General features: G+C 51.3%; 1 protein-coding gene across 1 annotated transcript in view; it reads left to right on the top strand.

The window, feature by feature from the left end:
- Window positions 1-16578, top strand: part of ZSWIM8 (zinc finger SWIM-type containing 8) — a 2802584-nt gene extending 2786006 nt beyond the window's left edge. Inside the window, exon 26 of the mRNA XM_086922151.1 lies at window positions 15982-16578. Within this exon, the coding sequence (XP_086778277.1) occupies window positions 15982-16185 (204 nt within the window). The 3' untranslated portion in view covers window positions 16186-16578. The remainder of the gene's footprint in view (window positions 1-15981) is intronic.
- The last annotated feature ends 1136 nt before the right edge of the window (window positions 16579-17714 follow it).

Raw genomic sequence — 17714 nt, 5'->3', positions numbered from 1 at the left:
ACAGAGAGCTTCAAATGATCTCCTGGGACACTACAGTGGATTTGCAGTGTGGAGGGCAAGCTGTATCAAGGAAATTCACTTCACCCCCAAAAGCGGTGATAACAGTCGTCACAAAATACCTCCACCTCAAGGTGGGGTGCTCAAATGAAGGAACTGGCAATAAGAGACTTTTGGTCTCTGGAGCAGCAGCTTTTACAAATCAATCTGCTTGAAATACAGACTATCTGGCTTGCGATCAAAGCCTTCCTCCATTCCCTTCACACCAAGCCTGCCAAGATTTTGATTGACAATATAATCACAAGTGGGACATTAACAAGCAGGTGGGAATAGGGATGCACCTTCTCTGCTGATAATCTCTACAACTTTGGTCCTGGGATCAGGACTATCAGATTTGGATGGTAGTCAGCCACATTCTGGTGTACTCAATGTGTAAGCCGCCAGACTCATTTGGCATCACCTTGCAGTTCATGAGTGGTGCCTACATCTAGAGGTAGTCCAGCTCGATTTCAGCCTCTGGTGAACTCGTCTGATGGACCTCTACAGCTCATCAGAATGCTCACTACTCAAGATTCTGTGCCTTCCAGTATTTACTGCAGTAGGTACTGAAGGACACGATTCGCTTGAGGTCGAATTTCCTGCTTCACTATGTGATTGCTCCTATATCCTGGATTCCTTGGGTTTTGAGGACGATCCACCTCAACAAGGCTGAATTCATTTTTATAGCCTAGACCTGGCCATAAAGAGTGTGATATGCAAACCTAATGCACTTCTCCCTGTCCCTTCCTATGTCTCCGTGACCAATTGTTACCTTGCAAATCATCCTTTGTTTTGAGGTTCTTGAAAGACCTCACAAATTCCCTCCACCGCCATTTATAATGCCTCAATGGGATCTGAATCTTCTCATGTTTTTTTTTTTTTTTTAATTTTTTGAAAACCTTTATTGTGCATAAAAAGGAGAACAAATACGGGCCTACAACCGTCAGGCCGGCCACGATACTTTAAGCACTGGTGCAAGCAATGCGGTTCCCCAGCGGCATCAGGCAAGATAGCAACAGTTAGTAGCAGTTACACCGGATAGAGTCATGTCGCCAAGGAGAAGGAGCATTGAAGGTTAAATCTTTAAATTTTTGATCGAAATATAAATCAGTGAAGAATAGAAGCAAGGAGAACTGAGTCCGTACATTAGCTTCACAACATGAGCAGGCAGCATCAATAAGAACAACAGTAATGAGAACACCCCGTCAATATGGCAGTACAATGCAAAACAAAGGGGCTTCAGTCCACATTTACGTACCACCCACAGCGCCACCCACTCCCTACTAACCCCTATCTCAGACCCAGAACAGAAAACAGGACAAGAAAGCGCAGAAGTTTAGAAAAATAAGGCCCATAGAAACTAAATAAGGAAAACTAAATCTACCCCCCCACCCTACATCAATCCGGAGGCTACGGCCTACCTCCCCCCCCCCCCCCCCCCCCCCCCGGCAAAGTGCCTGTCGCCCATTAAAGAACCCGAAATACAGACCAAGAATAGAAGAGAAAAGAAAGAAACGATAAAAAGAAAAGATTTTTCACTCTTGAAATATCGAGAGGAAGAAAAGAACAAGCTATTCTACCACTCCCAAAAAAGAAAGGAGACGGGGAGGAGCCCTAACAATAACAGAACTCTCGGTCCCCCAGCCACGTGTAGCCCCCACACCGAATGAAACAGTAATATCGAGAAGAGCAATACCAGAAGGAGGATTGAATCAGGTGTACCCGGGTACCCGAGTCAGTACTTGAATGACCACCCCGTCCATAAGGGTAAATAGCAGGATATGCACAGCCCCACCCCACGTGCGAAAGTACCAGGATAGACATCAGTAGCAGAACAAATGTGGGGAGCTACGACTACTACATTCGTCAGAGAGGCGGCACCATCCGAAATCGCACCAGCCAATCCAACAAGAGTCAACCCCCGGAGACCTCCAGCTCAAATCAGGTCTCTAGCGACCATTACACCATGACGCCCGACGCCCGACAGAAGCCCGCCCCAGTCGGAACAAAGGAACAAGATGGCCGCCTTAAGGTGCACCTAGACAAAGGAGAGCAAAATGGACGCTACCCTAAACAAATAGTCCCCTTGTCACAATGAACTTCCATGTCAAGCAGACAAGCACCAAAAAGAATGTGGCGGAGCCGATAGCTCACAATTTATCAGGATAGCCAGTATATGGTGCCGACTGCGCCATTGACAAAGGTCGCAATACCCGAAGGATGCATAGAATGGAAAGCAAAGCAATCACTAACAATAACAGAGACAGACGGGGGAAAACAATCCACACTAAACTTGTGATCCGTGCAGCCACTACATACAGCGTTCTAAACCCAATCCCCGCCAGGCAAGAAAATAATACAACCATGAACCCGCCTAACCCTGTCCAGATCTCAGGCGCCCCCCTGATCCCAGCCCTCGATGAATGCCACCCCTCTCCTCAGCGGAGAAACAAAATGGGCGCAAGGAAGGAAGAGGAGATTCACACATACAAAATGGTCGGTGCCAAATACCCAACAGTGCAGCAAACACAGCCAAAAGCGTCTCCAAGTTAAAAGACGGAGATTTCAACGAGAGAGTCTTGAAGGGAGCCTGAAGCCGCCGAGCCGGCAGCCTCATAGTCAATAGTAAAGGCGAATACAATGAATCAGTCCCCGAGTGCGGAGACAATGTAGCATTGGCAGAATCTGTAAGCGGTCTTCCACAGGCACCAGTCCAGGCATCACGGGTCTCTCCACCGCTGAAATCGCTCGGCAACACAGTAGCAGCCTCAGGCACCAGCAGGGGACAGTTCAACTGTTGCTGGGAGCAGTCTCTCCGCATCAGCTCCAGATCCAAGGCTACGTCGTCGAGTTTCTTGCTCAGCCTGTGGGAATTGTGGAGCAGCGCTGATCTCAGTTCACCAAGGGCAGACAAGAGATCTCCGTAGGACAGGGCAGGCTGCGGTCCGTCTGCGGCTGGGACAGATGTGGGTGAAGTCAGTGCAGACCCCGGCCCGGCCACGGTGCCGCAGGCACGGGGCGAGGGTGGGCAGTCATCTCCATCCCATGGAGCAACGGGGACATCCAACGCTCCCCCAAGCCGATCGCCAGAACGTGGGGGGGTGCAACAGGAGTCAGCAGTTGCCCCTTCTTCCATTGCGACCAGTAGTAACCCAGCGTCTCCAGCAAGGGGCCCCCGCCGGCCCGAACAGGCAGTCAGGGCAAACGGGCGGTCCACAGAATCAGGGGACATCCCGCAATGGAATACAGGCAGCCCTCACCCAGGACGTAACAAAGGAGCCGGTCGTGCAGTATCGTCCGCCTTCCAAGCCGATGCAGTCTCAGCGTCCAGCAGTTCTCAACAGGCGATGTACGCGGGCCGCGATCGAGAAGAAGCAGCTCCGCACAGGCTGTGGGTGTCCTGCAGGCAGGCCGGCTGTCTCCGCTCCGTCTAAGTCCGGCATCCGGCGGCGATGCACGCCTGAGTCATGGCGTAGGGCCGGGCGACGGTCTATCTCCGCAATCCGACCGGGCTGAGGCGTCGGAGGAACACGGTCGAAGTCAGTGCGCAGTCCCCATTCCAGCAGCCGGTAAAGTGGGCAGGATGGCAGGCAGGATAAGACAAAGGGCTCAAGGGCTGGCGGAGCCGGGAGCTCACACGTCTGCTCCGGTCGCCATCTTGGCTCCTCCCCCCTCTTCTCATGTTTTGAATGTGTTCTCTGTTTGAACCGTTGCACAGTAACCTTCTCTGAAGTCTTACATTTAACACAGTTTTTCTGATTGCCATCATGTCAGCGAGATGTGTGAGAGAGTTGCAGGCATTGAGTGTAAAGCCTCACTTCTTTCTTTCCTGACAAGCTTGTTCTCAGAACCAGGGCTGACTTCTTGCGAAAATAGTTTAGCCCCTTCTGCATGAGCCAATACATCACCCTGCTGACTTTCTTCCTCCCCCACATCCCAATCAGGAGGAAGAGAGGCTCCACAAACTATACCCGTAGAGGGCAGTCAGCTTCTACATGGAAAGAACAAAGAAGTACTTACTTGATTACCAACGCGCCGTCAACTATGTTGGCAGAATGAAAGAAAAGGCAGTACACGAGAGGACATTATCAAGGTGGATCATCTTGTGCATCAAAGTGTGCTATGCTCAAGGCCACAAGGAGACCGCAAAATGCATAATGGCTCACTCCAAGAGTGCCAAGTCTTCTACTTTTGCTCTGGCAAGGGGAGTATCGGTGGCAGAATTTGCAAGACGGAAACTTGAGCTCCATCAAAACTGTTGCAAACTGGGGGGCGTGGCTTTGAGTGCGACGATGGCGGACGCGGCTCTGTAGAGCTCCCGCCGGCCCGAACTTTATCCTGTTGAAATTGTCCTTCCCCAAACCCGCAATTGCCTTCATTACGACGGCGGAGACTGCTGGAGATTAGGGGCACCCTCCGGTGGTGCTTCCGAGACACCCGGTCACCGGCTGGAGATGTTATCTGCGGTGATGCCCGCCGGGCCTACCAGCCGCGTGTGACACCGGGGCCTCGATTTCTGCGTGACCCCGGCTGCTGGCGCTGGACCTTGGGCGATTGGCTCGTCGGCGGGCCCGTGGGGCTCCAGGAGGCACATTTTTGGAGGTCGGAGCGCAGACGGCGAAATCTCCTGCCAGGTGCTGATTTGTGGACACTGCTGGGGGCCATACGGAGGGGGCACTGAAGGAGGGCCCTGTGGACCCCGGGACCGGCCGGATCCACCTAGGCAGCCGAGGACGGTGCGGTGGCGAGACAAGTGCCTCCGCACCGGCACGGAGGGGGCACATCCTGCTGCTGTGGACCCCGTGTTGGGACCTGTGAGGTGGTCGGCCCGGAGCCTTGATCCGCGCCATTATTGGGGGCGCCTCGTCTTCCCGCCTTGCGGGCGGTACAGTCCGTGGAACTTTGGCGTCTGTCTGCACAGATTGGGTGGCCAGGGTGGCCCAGAGGAGCAGCATCGCCCGGCCGCCCCGGTCCCGGCGCCTGGTTGTGCTCACCACCCACGGCGGCGGAGTGCTCATTGCACACGAGACACAGGAGGAGCCCTGTGAAGGTGAGGAGCCAAGCCGGCTGCCCCGTTTGCTATTGGGGGCCCTGGACACTGCTGGAGGCCGTTGACTGTTGACGCAGGCACAGTGTCCGTGCTCTGTGGTGGTGGGCAGGTGTGGCGAGGCGCCCAGCGGAATTCCGGGTCCCGGGCCTTACCCCGAGTGGCGGCTGATCTTGGGCGACGGTGTGAGGAGCGACTGCAAGGACACCGAGCGGCCCATTACAACTATCCGGACAATGACCAGAGGTGGAGGTGGCACGAGCTCCACCAAGCAGGGGCCAATCGATAAATTCCCCGGCCCCAGTGGGGGATCGGGGGCTGCCGGAGGCCAGAACACCGGGCCAGACAACGCGGCGCTGATGGCAGCCATCACGCAGTCCAGAGACATGTTAGGCGCCAAAATTGGTGCGGTAGGGGCCGATGTCATGCTATTGCGCCAAGACCTCCCCAACGCTGTTGCCCGCATCACGGAGACCGAGACCAGGATCACGGGAGTGGAGGGAGATGTTGGCGAGCTGAAACGGAAGGTAGTGGAGATGGAGAGGATCCAGAAGGGGCTGGCTCTTCGTGTGGAGGACGTGGAGGGGCGAGCGCGAAGGAATAACCTGCGCTTCGTAGGCTTTCCGGAAGATTGCGAGAAAGGGCCCATGGACACCTTCCTGACGAGGTGGCTGGAAAGCTGGCTCCCCCCGGACGCTTTGTCGCGCTGCTTCGTGGTGGAGCGCGCACATAGAGCATTGACACAGAAACCGCCGGTGGGGGAACGGCCTCGGCCGGTCATAGCAAAAATCCTCAACTTCCACGACAGGGACACCATACTCCGGGAAGCGAGGGCCAAAGAGACATTGCTGTTCGACAACCACAGGATCATGATCTTCCCGGACTACACCAGGCAGGTGCAGCAGCAGCGGCACTCCTTTCTAGCTGCGAAGGCCAAACTGCGCGGCCTGAAGATCCAATACTCATTGCTTTATCTAGCCCGCCTTCAGGTGGTCTTCAACTCCAAGACTCATTTCTTCGACTCCCCGGAGGACGTTTTCAAGTGGACGGATGAGACGGTCAGGCTCCGCCCGAATGCCCAGCCGGGTCTGGGCTCTGGACCATCGCGTGGATCATCTCAGGAGCGGAGCGACTCCGCCGGCAAGGGTAAACGACATCGGAAGTCCCGTTCGCGACGGCGTTCTCTGTCCAGAGAGGGCCTGCTGAGCGAGACGCAGCCTGATACTGACCAATCGGGAAAAGAAAACTGAGCATGGTGTGATTTCAATTCTCATTACTTCGCCCGGCTCCATCGGTGGACCCTGCGGAGGGCCTTGTTCGGAGGCTCGAGTGGCGGAGCAGACGACGACTGGTGCAGTATGACCTGGGCCATGGTGGGGCTTGGGGGCCTTCCGATGGGTGGCACCTGACTGCTACGCTCTCCATGTGATCTGGATACTTGGTACAATGGGGGTTTGGGGTACTTTCTGATGGGCCGCCTGATCCTCCCATGACTGGGGGGTGGCCCTGAGGGAACGGCTCTATTAGTTGGGGGGAAAAGTTGGGATCCATTGGTATGGTGTGTTTTAGGTGCTCTGTTTTGGGTCTGAAACTCCCCATGCCGCGACAGGTACTTCAATGTTCTCTGAGGTATAGGGGTGGGGGGTGGGGAGGTGGGTTGTTGGGGGAACGTGGCGGGCGGACGGGGACTTGGGGGGTGGTGGGTGTTCTGAAGGGGGTGCACGTGACTTTTGCTGATTTGGCTTGTATGGTGTGGGTGGCCTGGGTCGGGCTCTGGAGGCCTCGGAGACTTGTTAATTGTGACTATGGCTGACACCTCAGGGCGAGAACTTCCTAATGACTCTATGCGGATAGTGAGCTGGAATGTCCGGGGGATGTTGGACAAAATCAAGCGCGGGGCGGTACTGCGCTGGGGTAAAAGGCACACGGCTGATGTGATGCTCCTCCAAGAAACACACATGTTAGGCACAAAGACACTGAGTTTGCAGCAATTTGGTTTCCACCAGGTATTCCATGCCGGGTTTTCCAGGGGTTCGAGGGGGATAGCTATTCTCATCCACAGGCGGCTGTCCTATACCCACGAGCGTCACTGGCTTAATCCTCAGGGTCGGTATGTGTTTGTGAATGGGACGATTGGCTCGGAACCAGTGGTGTTTGGCTGTGTATATGCCCCCCCCCCCCTCTGCAGTGGTCCTTGGCTGAGAAACTATTTGACCTGTGGGCTGAGATCCCCGACTCCTTGGCTGTGATCGGTGGCGACTGGAATGACGTGGTGGATGTGGGCCTGGACAGGCGGAGTGCGCGGGGGGTCGCGGCGGCAGCCTCCCCTACGAAGCTGAAGGCAATGATTGATGGGCTGGGCTGGGCGGATGCCTGGAGACGCTTGCATGCCAGGGCGCGTGAGTACACGTATGTGTCGGCTGTACACGGCTCCTTCTCACGGCTGGAATGTGTGTTTGTGCCGGGGGCCTTTCCTCGACAGGGTGAAAGGGGCTGCAATTAGGCCTCGGGGGCTGTCTGATCACTCCCCTGTTACGGTACAGATCGACTTGCGCAAGTCCCGCCGGCCGTTTCGGTGGAGAATGTCCTCGTGGCACCTACAGCGAGCGGACTACACACAGCATATGCGTAGTGCGATAGCCCATTATTGTCAGGAGAATTTAGCGGAAGGGGTTGACGATGTGACTGTGTGGGAAGTCATGAAACCCACTATGCGAAGCATCGACATTGCTTGGTGCGCGGCTGCCCGTTGCACTCGTCAGGAGACCATTGCTGCTGCTGCTGAGCGGGTGGAAGTACTGGAGGGACGATGCCGGGGAGAGGGGGATGACCTGGCGGTACGACTACTTCTGCAGGCGCAACACTCCTACGCCTCGGTGCTACTAGACGAAGCTCGTCAAGCGTGGCTGGCCACGCGGAGCAGGGTCTACCAATGGGGTGATAAATCCTGCACCATGCTCCATAGGCTCTGCCAACAAACATTACAACCGATCACCTTACCAGGCCTCACCGATGGGGAGGGGACCGCGATAACTGACCCTGTGACCTTGGCGGCGAGCTTTGCGCAATATTATGCAGAGCAGTATGCACCTCGAGAGTGTCTCCAACCGGAGGCGATCGCTGGGTTCCTCGCGGAGGTTCCCCCTCGGGCAGTCTCGGACGAGGTGCGGGAGGCCCTCGACCTCCCCCTGACGGCGGAGGAACTTGGAGATGCGCTGGGCCAGCTTAATGTGGGCAAGGCACCGGGACCGAGTGGGTTCCCCAGCGAATTTTATAGGAAATTCCACTTGCAGCTTGGGCCACACTATAGACGGGCATTGGAGTTGGCGCGGGAGCAAGGTAGCCTGCCGTTGGACTGGCGTCAGGCCGAAATTGTGTTTTTTCAGAAACCAGATAGGCCCCCCGATCGACACGGGTCCTATCGCCCCATATCCCTGATCAACTTCGAGGCCAAATTACTAGCCAAGGCTCTGGCAAACCGTCTACTCCCATATATTGCAGATCTGGTCCACCCGGATCAGGCAGGCTTCATGCCGCACCGGGCGACGCGACACAATATTAGGCGTCCACAGGCGGCGGTAGACGGTGTGGGGGTGACCGGGGATCGGGCGGCGTTGCTACTGGCGGACATAGATAGGGCATTCGACTCGGTCAGCTGGACCTACCTCTTTGCCCTTCTGCCGCTCCTCAACTTGGGACCGGTATTCATCTCCTACGTGAGGCTGTTGTACACAGACATTACCGCCTCGGTGCGCATCTCTGGAGCGATCTCAGAGAAGTTCCCAATTGCCAGGGGAACCCGACAGGGATGCCCCCTCTCCCCCTACCTCTTTGCTCTGGCCATGGAACCGTTGGCCACACGGGTACGTCTCGATGCACAATATCGTGGCTTTGTGTGGGGAGCGGAACTCACGGATAGAATCGCATTGTATGCAGATGATGTCCTTTTCTTTATGACTGACCTTCCCCGCTCTGGCCCCCGCATACTGGATATGATGCGAGTGTTTGGTGAGGTTTCGGGACTCTTTCTTAATCCACGTAAATCGACCCTATGGGTACTGGGCGACGAGCCTGAGACATACCCTTGGGCCTCGGCTTTACAAGTAGCGGTCGGTGGTCTAAAATACCTGGGTGTCTTCCTGTCGGAGTCTGCTGCGGTCGCGTGGGAGCGTAACGTGCTGCCGGTGTGGGATAAAGTCAAATCGGACGTCAAGGCCTGGTCTCGCATGCCCCTCAATATATATGGCAGATCTGCCATTTTCAAGATGGTTGCCCTGCCACGGCTTCTCTACCAACTACAGAACCACCCGTACAGGATTGACCCGCAGTGGTTCCGTCGCGTGAACTCAACACTTGGCCGGTTTCTGTGGGCTGGGGGTGCCTCCAGAGTGGCACTGCGGACCTGCTTTCTATCCACGTATTGCGGAGGTCTGGCTACCTCTGACCTCCTGTCTTACTACCGCCTCCCATCTGCTGGTTCTAAATGAGTGGTGGTATGGCGACCACAGCGACCCGGCGTACGCGTTGGAACACTTTTTAATGGGCGATGCCACGCTGCACACGCTATTGTATTCGGCCAGGCGGAGGAGGATGCTGCCACGGGTCACCCAGGTGGTCTTTGTGATTTGGAGGCAGGCGCTGCGCCGTATGGGTTGGTGGGGCAGGCTGACAGCCGAAACTCCGCTGTGGCATAACGGTCGGCTTCTGGCGCTGGCCTACCTGTCGGGGTTTGGTGGCTGGGACGCCATTGGGATTTCCTCCCTTGGCCATGTTCTCACGGGGACGACCCTCAAATCCTTTCAGGATCTCAGCTCCGAATTCAATATGCCCAAGACCCAATTTTTCAAATATCTACAATTTCGCCATGCACTCGCGCCGAGTCTGGTGGGGCTAGACCAGCTTCCTGAATTCAGCCCGGTGGAGGCCAAGCTCTTCAAGGGGGACCTGGGAGATAAGAAGGTTTCCAAAATTTACCAAACGCTGGTTACTCACTGCTCTTCCTCTCTCCTGTCCTTGAAGGCCTCCTGGGAGACGGATGTTGGCCCGTTGGATGAGGATGACTGGAGGGAGGCACTTGAATCCCCCCGCGGGGCTGCCATTGCTGTGCGACTCAGGTTCATACAATTTAAATACCTGCATAGAGCATACTACACTAGGAAGAGACTGTGGAGGGCAGGCCTCATTGCCGCTCCGGAATGTTTGCGCTGTGGAACTGAAAGAGGAACGCTGCTGCATAGGGTGTGGTCTTGTGTGGGTCTGACTCGCTTTTGGAATGGGGTGTGGAATTGTCTGTCGGAGGTGCTGGGGTGGGATCTCCCCCGTACACCCAGGCTGGGCCTCCTCCATGTTCTGGAAAATGTGGGAGGCAACATCTATAAACGCCACCTACTGTTACTAGGTTTCGTTGTAGCTAAGCGAGATCTGGCGAGAGCCTGGAAGAGTGATCGTGCCCCCCGCTTACCACATGGAAAGCGGGCTTAGACTTTCTTATGGGCTTAGAATTACCTGTATTTGAGGCCAGGGGGTGCCCCCGGAAACATTATAAGATCTGGAAGCGGTGGGCAGACTACAGAGGACTGGATTTGGAACCCCCAGCTGATATAGATGATGTGCCGCCTCCGGATGGGGACATTGGGCCCTAGGTCGTTACCTGATACCTACATTGCCTTGCCTGTATATTTGGTGAAATGTGGACACGTGCACAGGGTTAGGGTGGGATAAGGGGTGGGTAGCCGGGGAAGGGAGTTGGGGTGTTTTCTTGGGGGTGGGTGGGACGTGGGACCGGGAGAGGGGTCATTTCAAATTTAGGCTTCTGTTCATCCTGCTATTTGTTTAATGTGGACGGTATCCTCCTGATTGTGGAGAACTGTACCTATGCTCTGCCTAACAATTCAATAAAGACGGTTGTGAAAAAAAACTGTTGCAAACTATTACTGCTTAAGCTCAAATGCAGCGAGAAGGCCACTGCGCACGCTCAGTTCTGCAGGATTTGTTGGTATACCCAGCCATGCACCCATCTCCTGGTCGGGTTCTGCTTGAGGGTTCTATTCGAACGAGGTATCTGCAGTTAGAAGTATCAATCAGAAGAAAAAGTAACTTAACTTTGGTAGCGATATTCTTGGTTGATACTTTATGTATCTACAGATTCTATACCGACCTACCCTTCTCCCTGTTTCATGGCGCTTAATAAATGTCATTTTAGTAATGTCTCCATTCCATATCTCAAACTGAACCTGTCATTATGAAGTCATTCTCAACTGTCTGCTTCGAAGGCATACAAAAATGAATGGGAAACTGACTTCAGTGGGCCAACAGGGGTGCTTTATGTCTCGAGTGACATCATGTCAGTGGGCCAACAACCCCCTACCAGCCTGCAGAGCTATTGAAAGATTTCTGGACTCCATCTTATACTTGGGATATTTAAAAGGTGAGGAATCTGTCGGTAGATAGAGTATCTTTCAGAAGGATCGTTACCAAAGGCCAGTAACTTTTTCATCTTTTTAATTGCTCACCTCAATGTGACCTGTCTTATCCACTGTGGCTGTGGGGTCCAAGAACAGGGTCCAAAGCCAGGTAGCAGTCGCCAGCGAATCATTTTAAGTGTGCCAGATTCAAGTCAAAGTCTTGACAGGTTCGTTGGAATCCTTGTACTGAGCATTAGGCAGATGGTGAGTGGACCTAGTTGCTACTTGGCAGAGTTCAAGACCTGCAAGAGTATTATTAAATTATACAACATTGTATTGGAAGGCAGATCGGCCCAGATTGTATTGTCACGGGGCACTATGAAAACAGAATGAGAAATCAGTAATTGTAACACAAAATCAGCAAAAGACTCAGTCACCCAGGGACCCCAGGGGCAATAACATAGGTCACTAATCCAAGCTGAAGCAGATACTGAAACAGAAACTAATCAAAGATGAAGCAGATACTGAAATAGAAAAAAACAGTCTTATAAATAATGGCAACACCCTCACCTCGTTTGGAAGGGCAGCGACCGTGTATAGTTTTCTAGCCCTTAGAGCAGGCAAATAATATATCAAGTGCCACTCGTCATTAAACCAAGTTTCAGTAATAAAAAGCACACAACAGTTAACGATAATTATAGCATCTGCAGACCATGTGTTAAGACGCACACAACAATGTCCTCGCCTGCAACCAGGGGAAAAGAATCAATGTACTTCCATTCAATCAAAATAAATGCATTAGTAGCATTAAAAAAAACAGCGGATGCCTGCATCTGGGGGTCCAGGGGTAGGAAGGCAAACAACTTTGGTAGGTAGCAGTGAGGGTAGCCTATTTGCAGTATGTTTAGCTCAGATGTTTTTGTCCACATGTATCATTGAGAGCAGTCTGTAGCATTGACATCTATCAGGGGATTCATCTGAATTTAGTATTTAGTACTTTTAGTATGGTGGCAATTAAAGCCTCTCGGGGAAGGGAGCAGCAGAACGTGTGTGTGTAGGTCTTCATATTCTACCAGTACACATGGTGCTAAGTAGCAGAAGCTCAAATGTGTTTGTGCAATGCCTGCAGTGTTGGAATGGGGCTTTCCCTGCTCATCCACTAACTTTTCGATACATACATGAATTAATTGCTTTATTGTTCAGCTAATTAAAACTTACAATTGAAAACATTAAAAAACGCGATCATCACATTGTTAAAAACCACAATAAAACCAGCTTTCCCTCGGCCTTAGTTCGGTCAGTGCCACAGATTTGGACAACAGTCAGCACCTATCAGAAAAATATTGCACTCATAGTATCTGAGACTATCTAGATATAAGATTTGTATCCTAGCTCTAAAAAAAAGTGCAATCAGTGTGTAGCAATATGAGTTATATGATATGTGTTCTGGCCAATGGTTTTCAGAGCATCCTAGCTAGTGTTTTCCTAGCCCTATCGCCCTCTCCATATTTCCTAGCTTTCGCTTCTTTACTCAATGAATGAGTTTCTCATCTGAAAGAAACAGGTTAGTGTTAGATTCCTTACCTTAGAATATCCCCGGGCATCAGGCTGGATCCGGAAAGCTTTCGTCAGCAGTACACCTGCGCGTCGGTAGGCTTCGTCTGCAGCTCCGCATCCATCGTCAGCGTCGTGATCGCCAGGATGACGTTGTCAGAGTACTTAGAAGCCGCCCTCGCGTGCTAACGTCAGCTCTTTTTTCCGCGCCAGCTAGCGTAGATCCGGGAAGAGCAGTACTCTTAGTCATTTTTTTACTAACTTTTTATTCTGTTTTGGATCGCTTTTTCGAGTCGGCTTCAAGCCTTGCAATGCCTGTCACCGCCTGATGTCGGTGACCGACCCCCACCGTCGGTGTATCTACTGCCTCAGGGCCAACCACGACGACAAGTTGTGCCCTGACTGCCGGGCTTTGACTTCGAGACCACGTCCTGATCTCAGAGGGTACTGCGAGTCAGTTGCAGTAGTGGCTCACAAACCACGAATGGGTCTGCGGCAGATCCCTCTTCCCTACCCCAACCGGAGCACGTAGTAGTCACGGATGCGTCCCTCCTGGGATGGGTGGGCCACATGGGAGAGGCGGAGATCAGAAGCCTCTGGTCTCCGGCGGAGTCCCGGCTCCATATCAATCTTCTGGAGCTACGGGTGATCCGACTTGCACTGAAGGCATTCTTTCCCTCTGTCCGGGGAAGTGTAGTGCAGGTGTTCACGGACAACGCCACGGCCATGTGATACTGCAACAAACAGGGCGGGATGGGGTTGTGGACCCTTTGTCAGGAGGCTCTGCGCCACTGGACATGGCTGGAACACCAGGGTATCACCCTGGTGGTTCAACACCTGGCAGGTTCCCTGAACGCCAGGGTGGACAAACTCAGCCGCCGGTGCATGATGAATCACGAATGGCGTACTCGTCCCGTTCACCGTTACCGCCATCGTAATAGGCCCCTAAGTTTCTTTTTTTCCCTGGCTGCCCTAAAAATAGAGTCTCAATCTTTGTAGTTAAAAATTCACGCCGTGATCCGCCATGGCCCTAGGGATTGGTGTGTGCACTCCACAGAAAAAATCACATGGTAGGCTTTATCCAAATAACAGGCGATGCGTGGAATGCTAGAGGGGATGTGGGGCCCCTGGGACCTTACTTCATCTTCTCTGGAAATGTCCAAAGCCTAAACCTTACTTGGAGGCCATACTGGCATCTCAACACTCAACTGCTGCGCTTTCCAGCTTACATCATTCGGAGTCTTCTCAATCCGTTGACCTTCCCCCTCAAACCCGGCAGGGGGCAATATACTAGCCTAGCATTGGGCGCGGTGCTTCAGACCTTCCTTTCCCATTGAGGCTCGTAGGCGCTTTCTACACTCACACAGTTGGCTACACAAGTAGTGGCATCTATTGGGAACAGAGCTCCTGGCCCTAGCGTTAACCTCACAAACATACGTCTACTGCAACCTCTGGAGACTATATTTTACCATGCTGTCTTAAATTCTGCCAATTAATGTGCCCAGATATCTCTGTGTCTTGCGTTTGACTGATACTGAGACACAGTGCATGGGCGGTGGGAGGTGCTTGAGGGTGTGACATAAGTGTACCACATAGCATAGATCTACTGTTGGAGAATGAGCACTACCCAGGGAGGAAGGGGAGGCTTTGGGGTGGTTTGCTAAAGTAGTTCTTTGCTCTATGATACTGCATCTGAGGGCATCACGAGACGGGTCCCTCTGTTTTTTAGACCTACTATAGCGGTAGGAGTACTACCTGGGAAGGAGTGAGTTTGCTTGCCACTGTTGCAGTACTGTTCTGTGGCACTGTATGGGAGGGCCGTGCTCAGCAGGTCCCCTCTGTTATCTGCTATGTAGGTTTGTAAAACAATAAAATGCATTTGAACCATAAAGGTATATATTGGTAGTGTGGTTCCCGTTGCATTGTATGGTGTAGAAGCAAGGTCACTTTCTTCTTCTATTTCTATCTCTAAGATTGAATATGTTATATGGAAGCGATAACGTGCCATAAGATCTTCCAGCTCAATTAAAATGATTTGTCTTGAGCTAGGCTTGATGGCTATAACTTTTCGTGCCTACTACCAAATAATTTGATATTTCGATCAAATATTTAGGAGCTCAGAAAATACATTGAAAAAAGTAATCTGGTGGGAACTTGCTAGGGAAAAAGATCAGCACTTTTGGCACTGTTTATTTATATTGCTTACAGCAGATGGCCTTAGACATGATAACACCTTGTCATTATCTAGTAGCACCTTGAAGTGTCACTTAAAATAAGCATGCTAAAAATCCACCTTGACTTGCAACATCATTTAGAATGGAAAATACTACAGCTGGGCTGTACGTTTGCACGTTGTGGTGAGATGCAATTTTATTTGAAGTCCTCTTCTGCTCAGATGTTTATGAAAATGTAGATTTAATCAGATTCCGTTTGGTGATAATGTGTGGATTAAGAAGGACGGGGTTTCTCGCCACCCATGTTGTCAATATTGTGGAGCTGTAAAACAGGATTTGATTTATCTACTTTTCTTTTGCCCTGGCCTGTTTTTATCTGCCGAAATAAAATGTTTGTTGTGATTTTAAGATGCAAAGAAGCACTTTATCTTTTTTGAAATCCTCCTACTGTGAATATTTCCTTTCATTTAATGAGGTTTTTGGGGAGCTTTCTTGATGTATATTGATTTGTTACATTAGAATTTATCTTCTCTGTTCAAATCACATTTGTATCGTTTTAACCCCATACATTTTTTATTAATTGAATGTATTCATCATTGATATATTTTTTATGTGCAATCTATGGATGTGCTTTAAAGATTAAATAAATACATTCAAGACATTCACACGGCTAATTTTGAAAATGTGCTAATTGGAATTTGTATGTGAAGTGTATGTCGATCCTTACAAATACTTTTAATTGCTCTTTTTCTCCAATGCTCCACAGTACATTCACCATCGCTTGATCCACCTCACCCCTGCTGATTACGACGACTTTGTGAATGCTATCAGGAGTGCCAAAAGCGCCTTCTGCCTCACACCAATGGGCATGATGCAGTTTAACGATATCCTCCAGAACCTGAAGCGCAGCAAACAAACAAAGGATCTTTGGCAAAGAGTTTCTTTGGAAATGGCTACATTCTCACCCTGACAGCATTGGCGTCTCCACACTCACTGGTCTCTATGTAGATCTAGCGCAATTGATACCTGATTTTTTCATTTCTTTTTTTATTATTGTTATTAATATTATTCTTGCTTAAAGCTTTTGAATACCACCGGTTTATGTATTTGTATTGTGACATTCCTAATAGAAAGATCAGCATGTCCTGCTTAGCCCATGCCTACCATGGAAACAGCGGAACTGAGACTTTGATCCCAAATAAGAAGATGCAAAAGATTAAAACCTGCGCTACCTGTTTCCTTACCCTTCTACTTAGGTTGCAGTTTGTATGCCAAGCAGATTGCAGTGTGCTTGTGTTTGTCTATGTATGGGTTCGGTCTTAAAACAATATTTATTTTGACATTTATAAATATATTAAATCATTTCTTTGTATGGGCTTCTTTATTATATCAGTGCACGATATGCGGCTTCCTAGGGGTTAAGGAACAGAGAAACAAGCTTTCTTACAAAGACATACTCGACAGCTGCCCTGTACAGAAAAGTCTGCCAGAGGAAATGGCGCTTTGTGGCAGAAATGGCTCCAGTTACCGCAACTTTTATAATGTTCATTTTAATAACTTCACAATGAAGTGTATGGAAATAAACGCAATTTGAGCTTCCCCACAGAAAGAAGTTTTGCAAGGGCATCCGTGGAAGAAAGCATTACAGTTAAATATCTTGTAAGGCTTCATTGATGCTATTCAGTTTATTTTTCAGATGTGTTCTGGGAAGGTCTGATCACATTCACACTGATGCATTTGCCCATGGATGACTACACGCCCCATTTCCTATTTTCTTTATTATTTAGCTCTATTTTTTTCTCTAGGCTCTGGTTTATTAGTAAATTAATTTCTTATACTTTTAATTTTTTTACTTACCGTAATTAAAAACTTGTAGCTGAAAGAAACAGGTTAGTATTAGATTCCTTACCGTAGAATTTTCAAGGCGTCAGACTGGATCCGGAAACTTTTGCGCAGCAGTACCCTTGCACGTTGGTAGGTGTCGTCTGTGGCTCCATGTCCGTCGTCTGCGTAGTTTGCGCCGCAATGACGTCGCCGGAGTACTTTTACGCCGCCCTCGCGCGCGGACGTCAGTTCTTCTTTTTTCCGCGCCAGCAAGCGCCGATCCGGAAAAAGTGGTACCCTTAGTCAATTTTTGACTAAACTTTTTCGATAATTTTTTATCTTTCTTCGAAGTACACGACTCCGACGGTGCCGGTAGGGAAGCCCGGGATCAAGCCCTGCGTCGACTGCAGCCGACTGATGTCGGTTACCGACCCCCATCACCGGTGTCTACATTGCCTGGGGCCCGACCACGATGACAAGTTGTGCCCTGACTGCCGGGCCTTGACCTCGAAGGCTAGGCGGGAGCAGTCCCGCAAGCGCCTCGAGCTCTGGCAGTCGGCCCGCGCCGTTCGAGGTCCCGGTCCGGAAAGAGGTCGAGGGACCGGACGCTGGGCCGGAGTCATCACAGCTCCGGGAGTCGACACCACTCCTCGGGCTCCAAGTCCTCAGGAAAGA

The sequence above is a fragment of the Lissotriton vulgaris genome, chromosome 5, assembly GCF_964263255.1.
Source record: "Lissotriton vulgaris chromosome 5, aLisVul1.2, whole genome shotgun sequence".
NCBI lineage: Eukaryota > Metazoa > Chordata > Amphibia > Caudata > Salamandridae > Lissotriton > Lissotriton vulgaris.
Note: the sequence above shows the minus strand (reverse complement) of the source record. Positions and strands in the feature narration are given on the sequence as shown.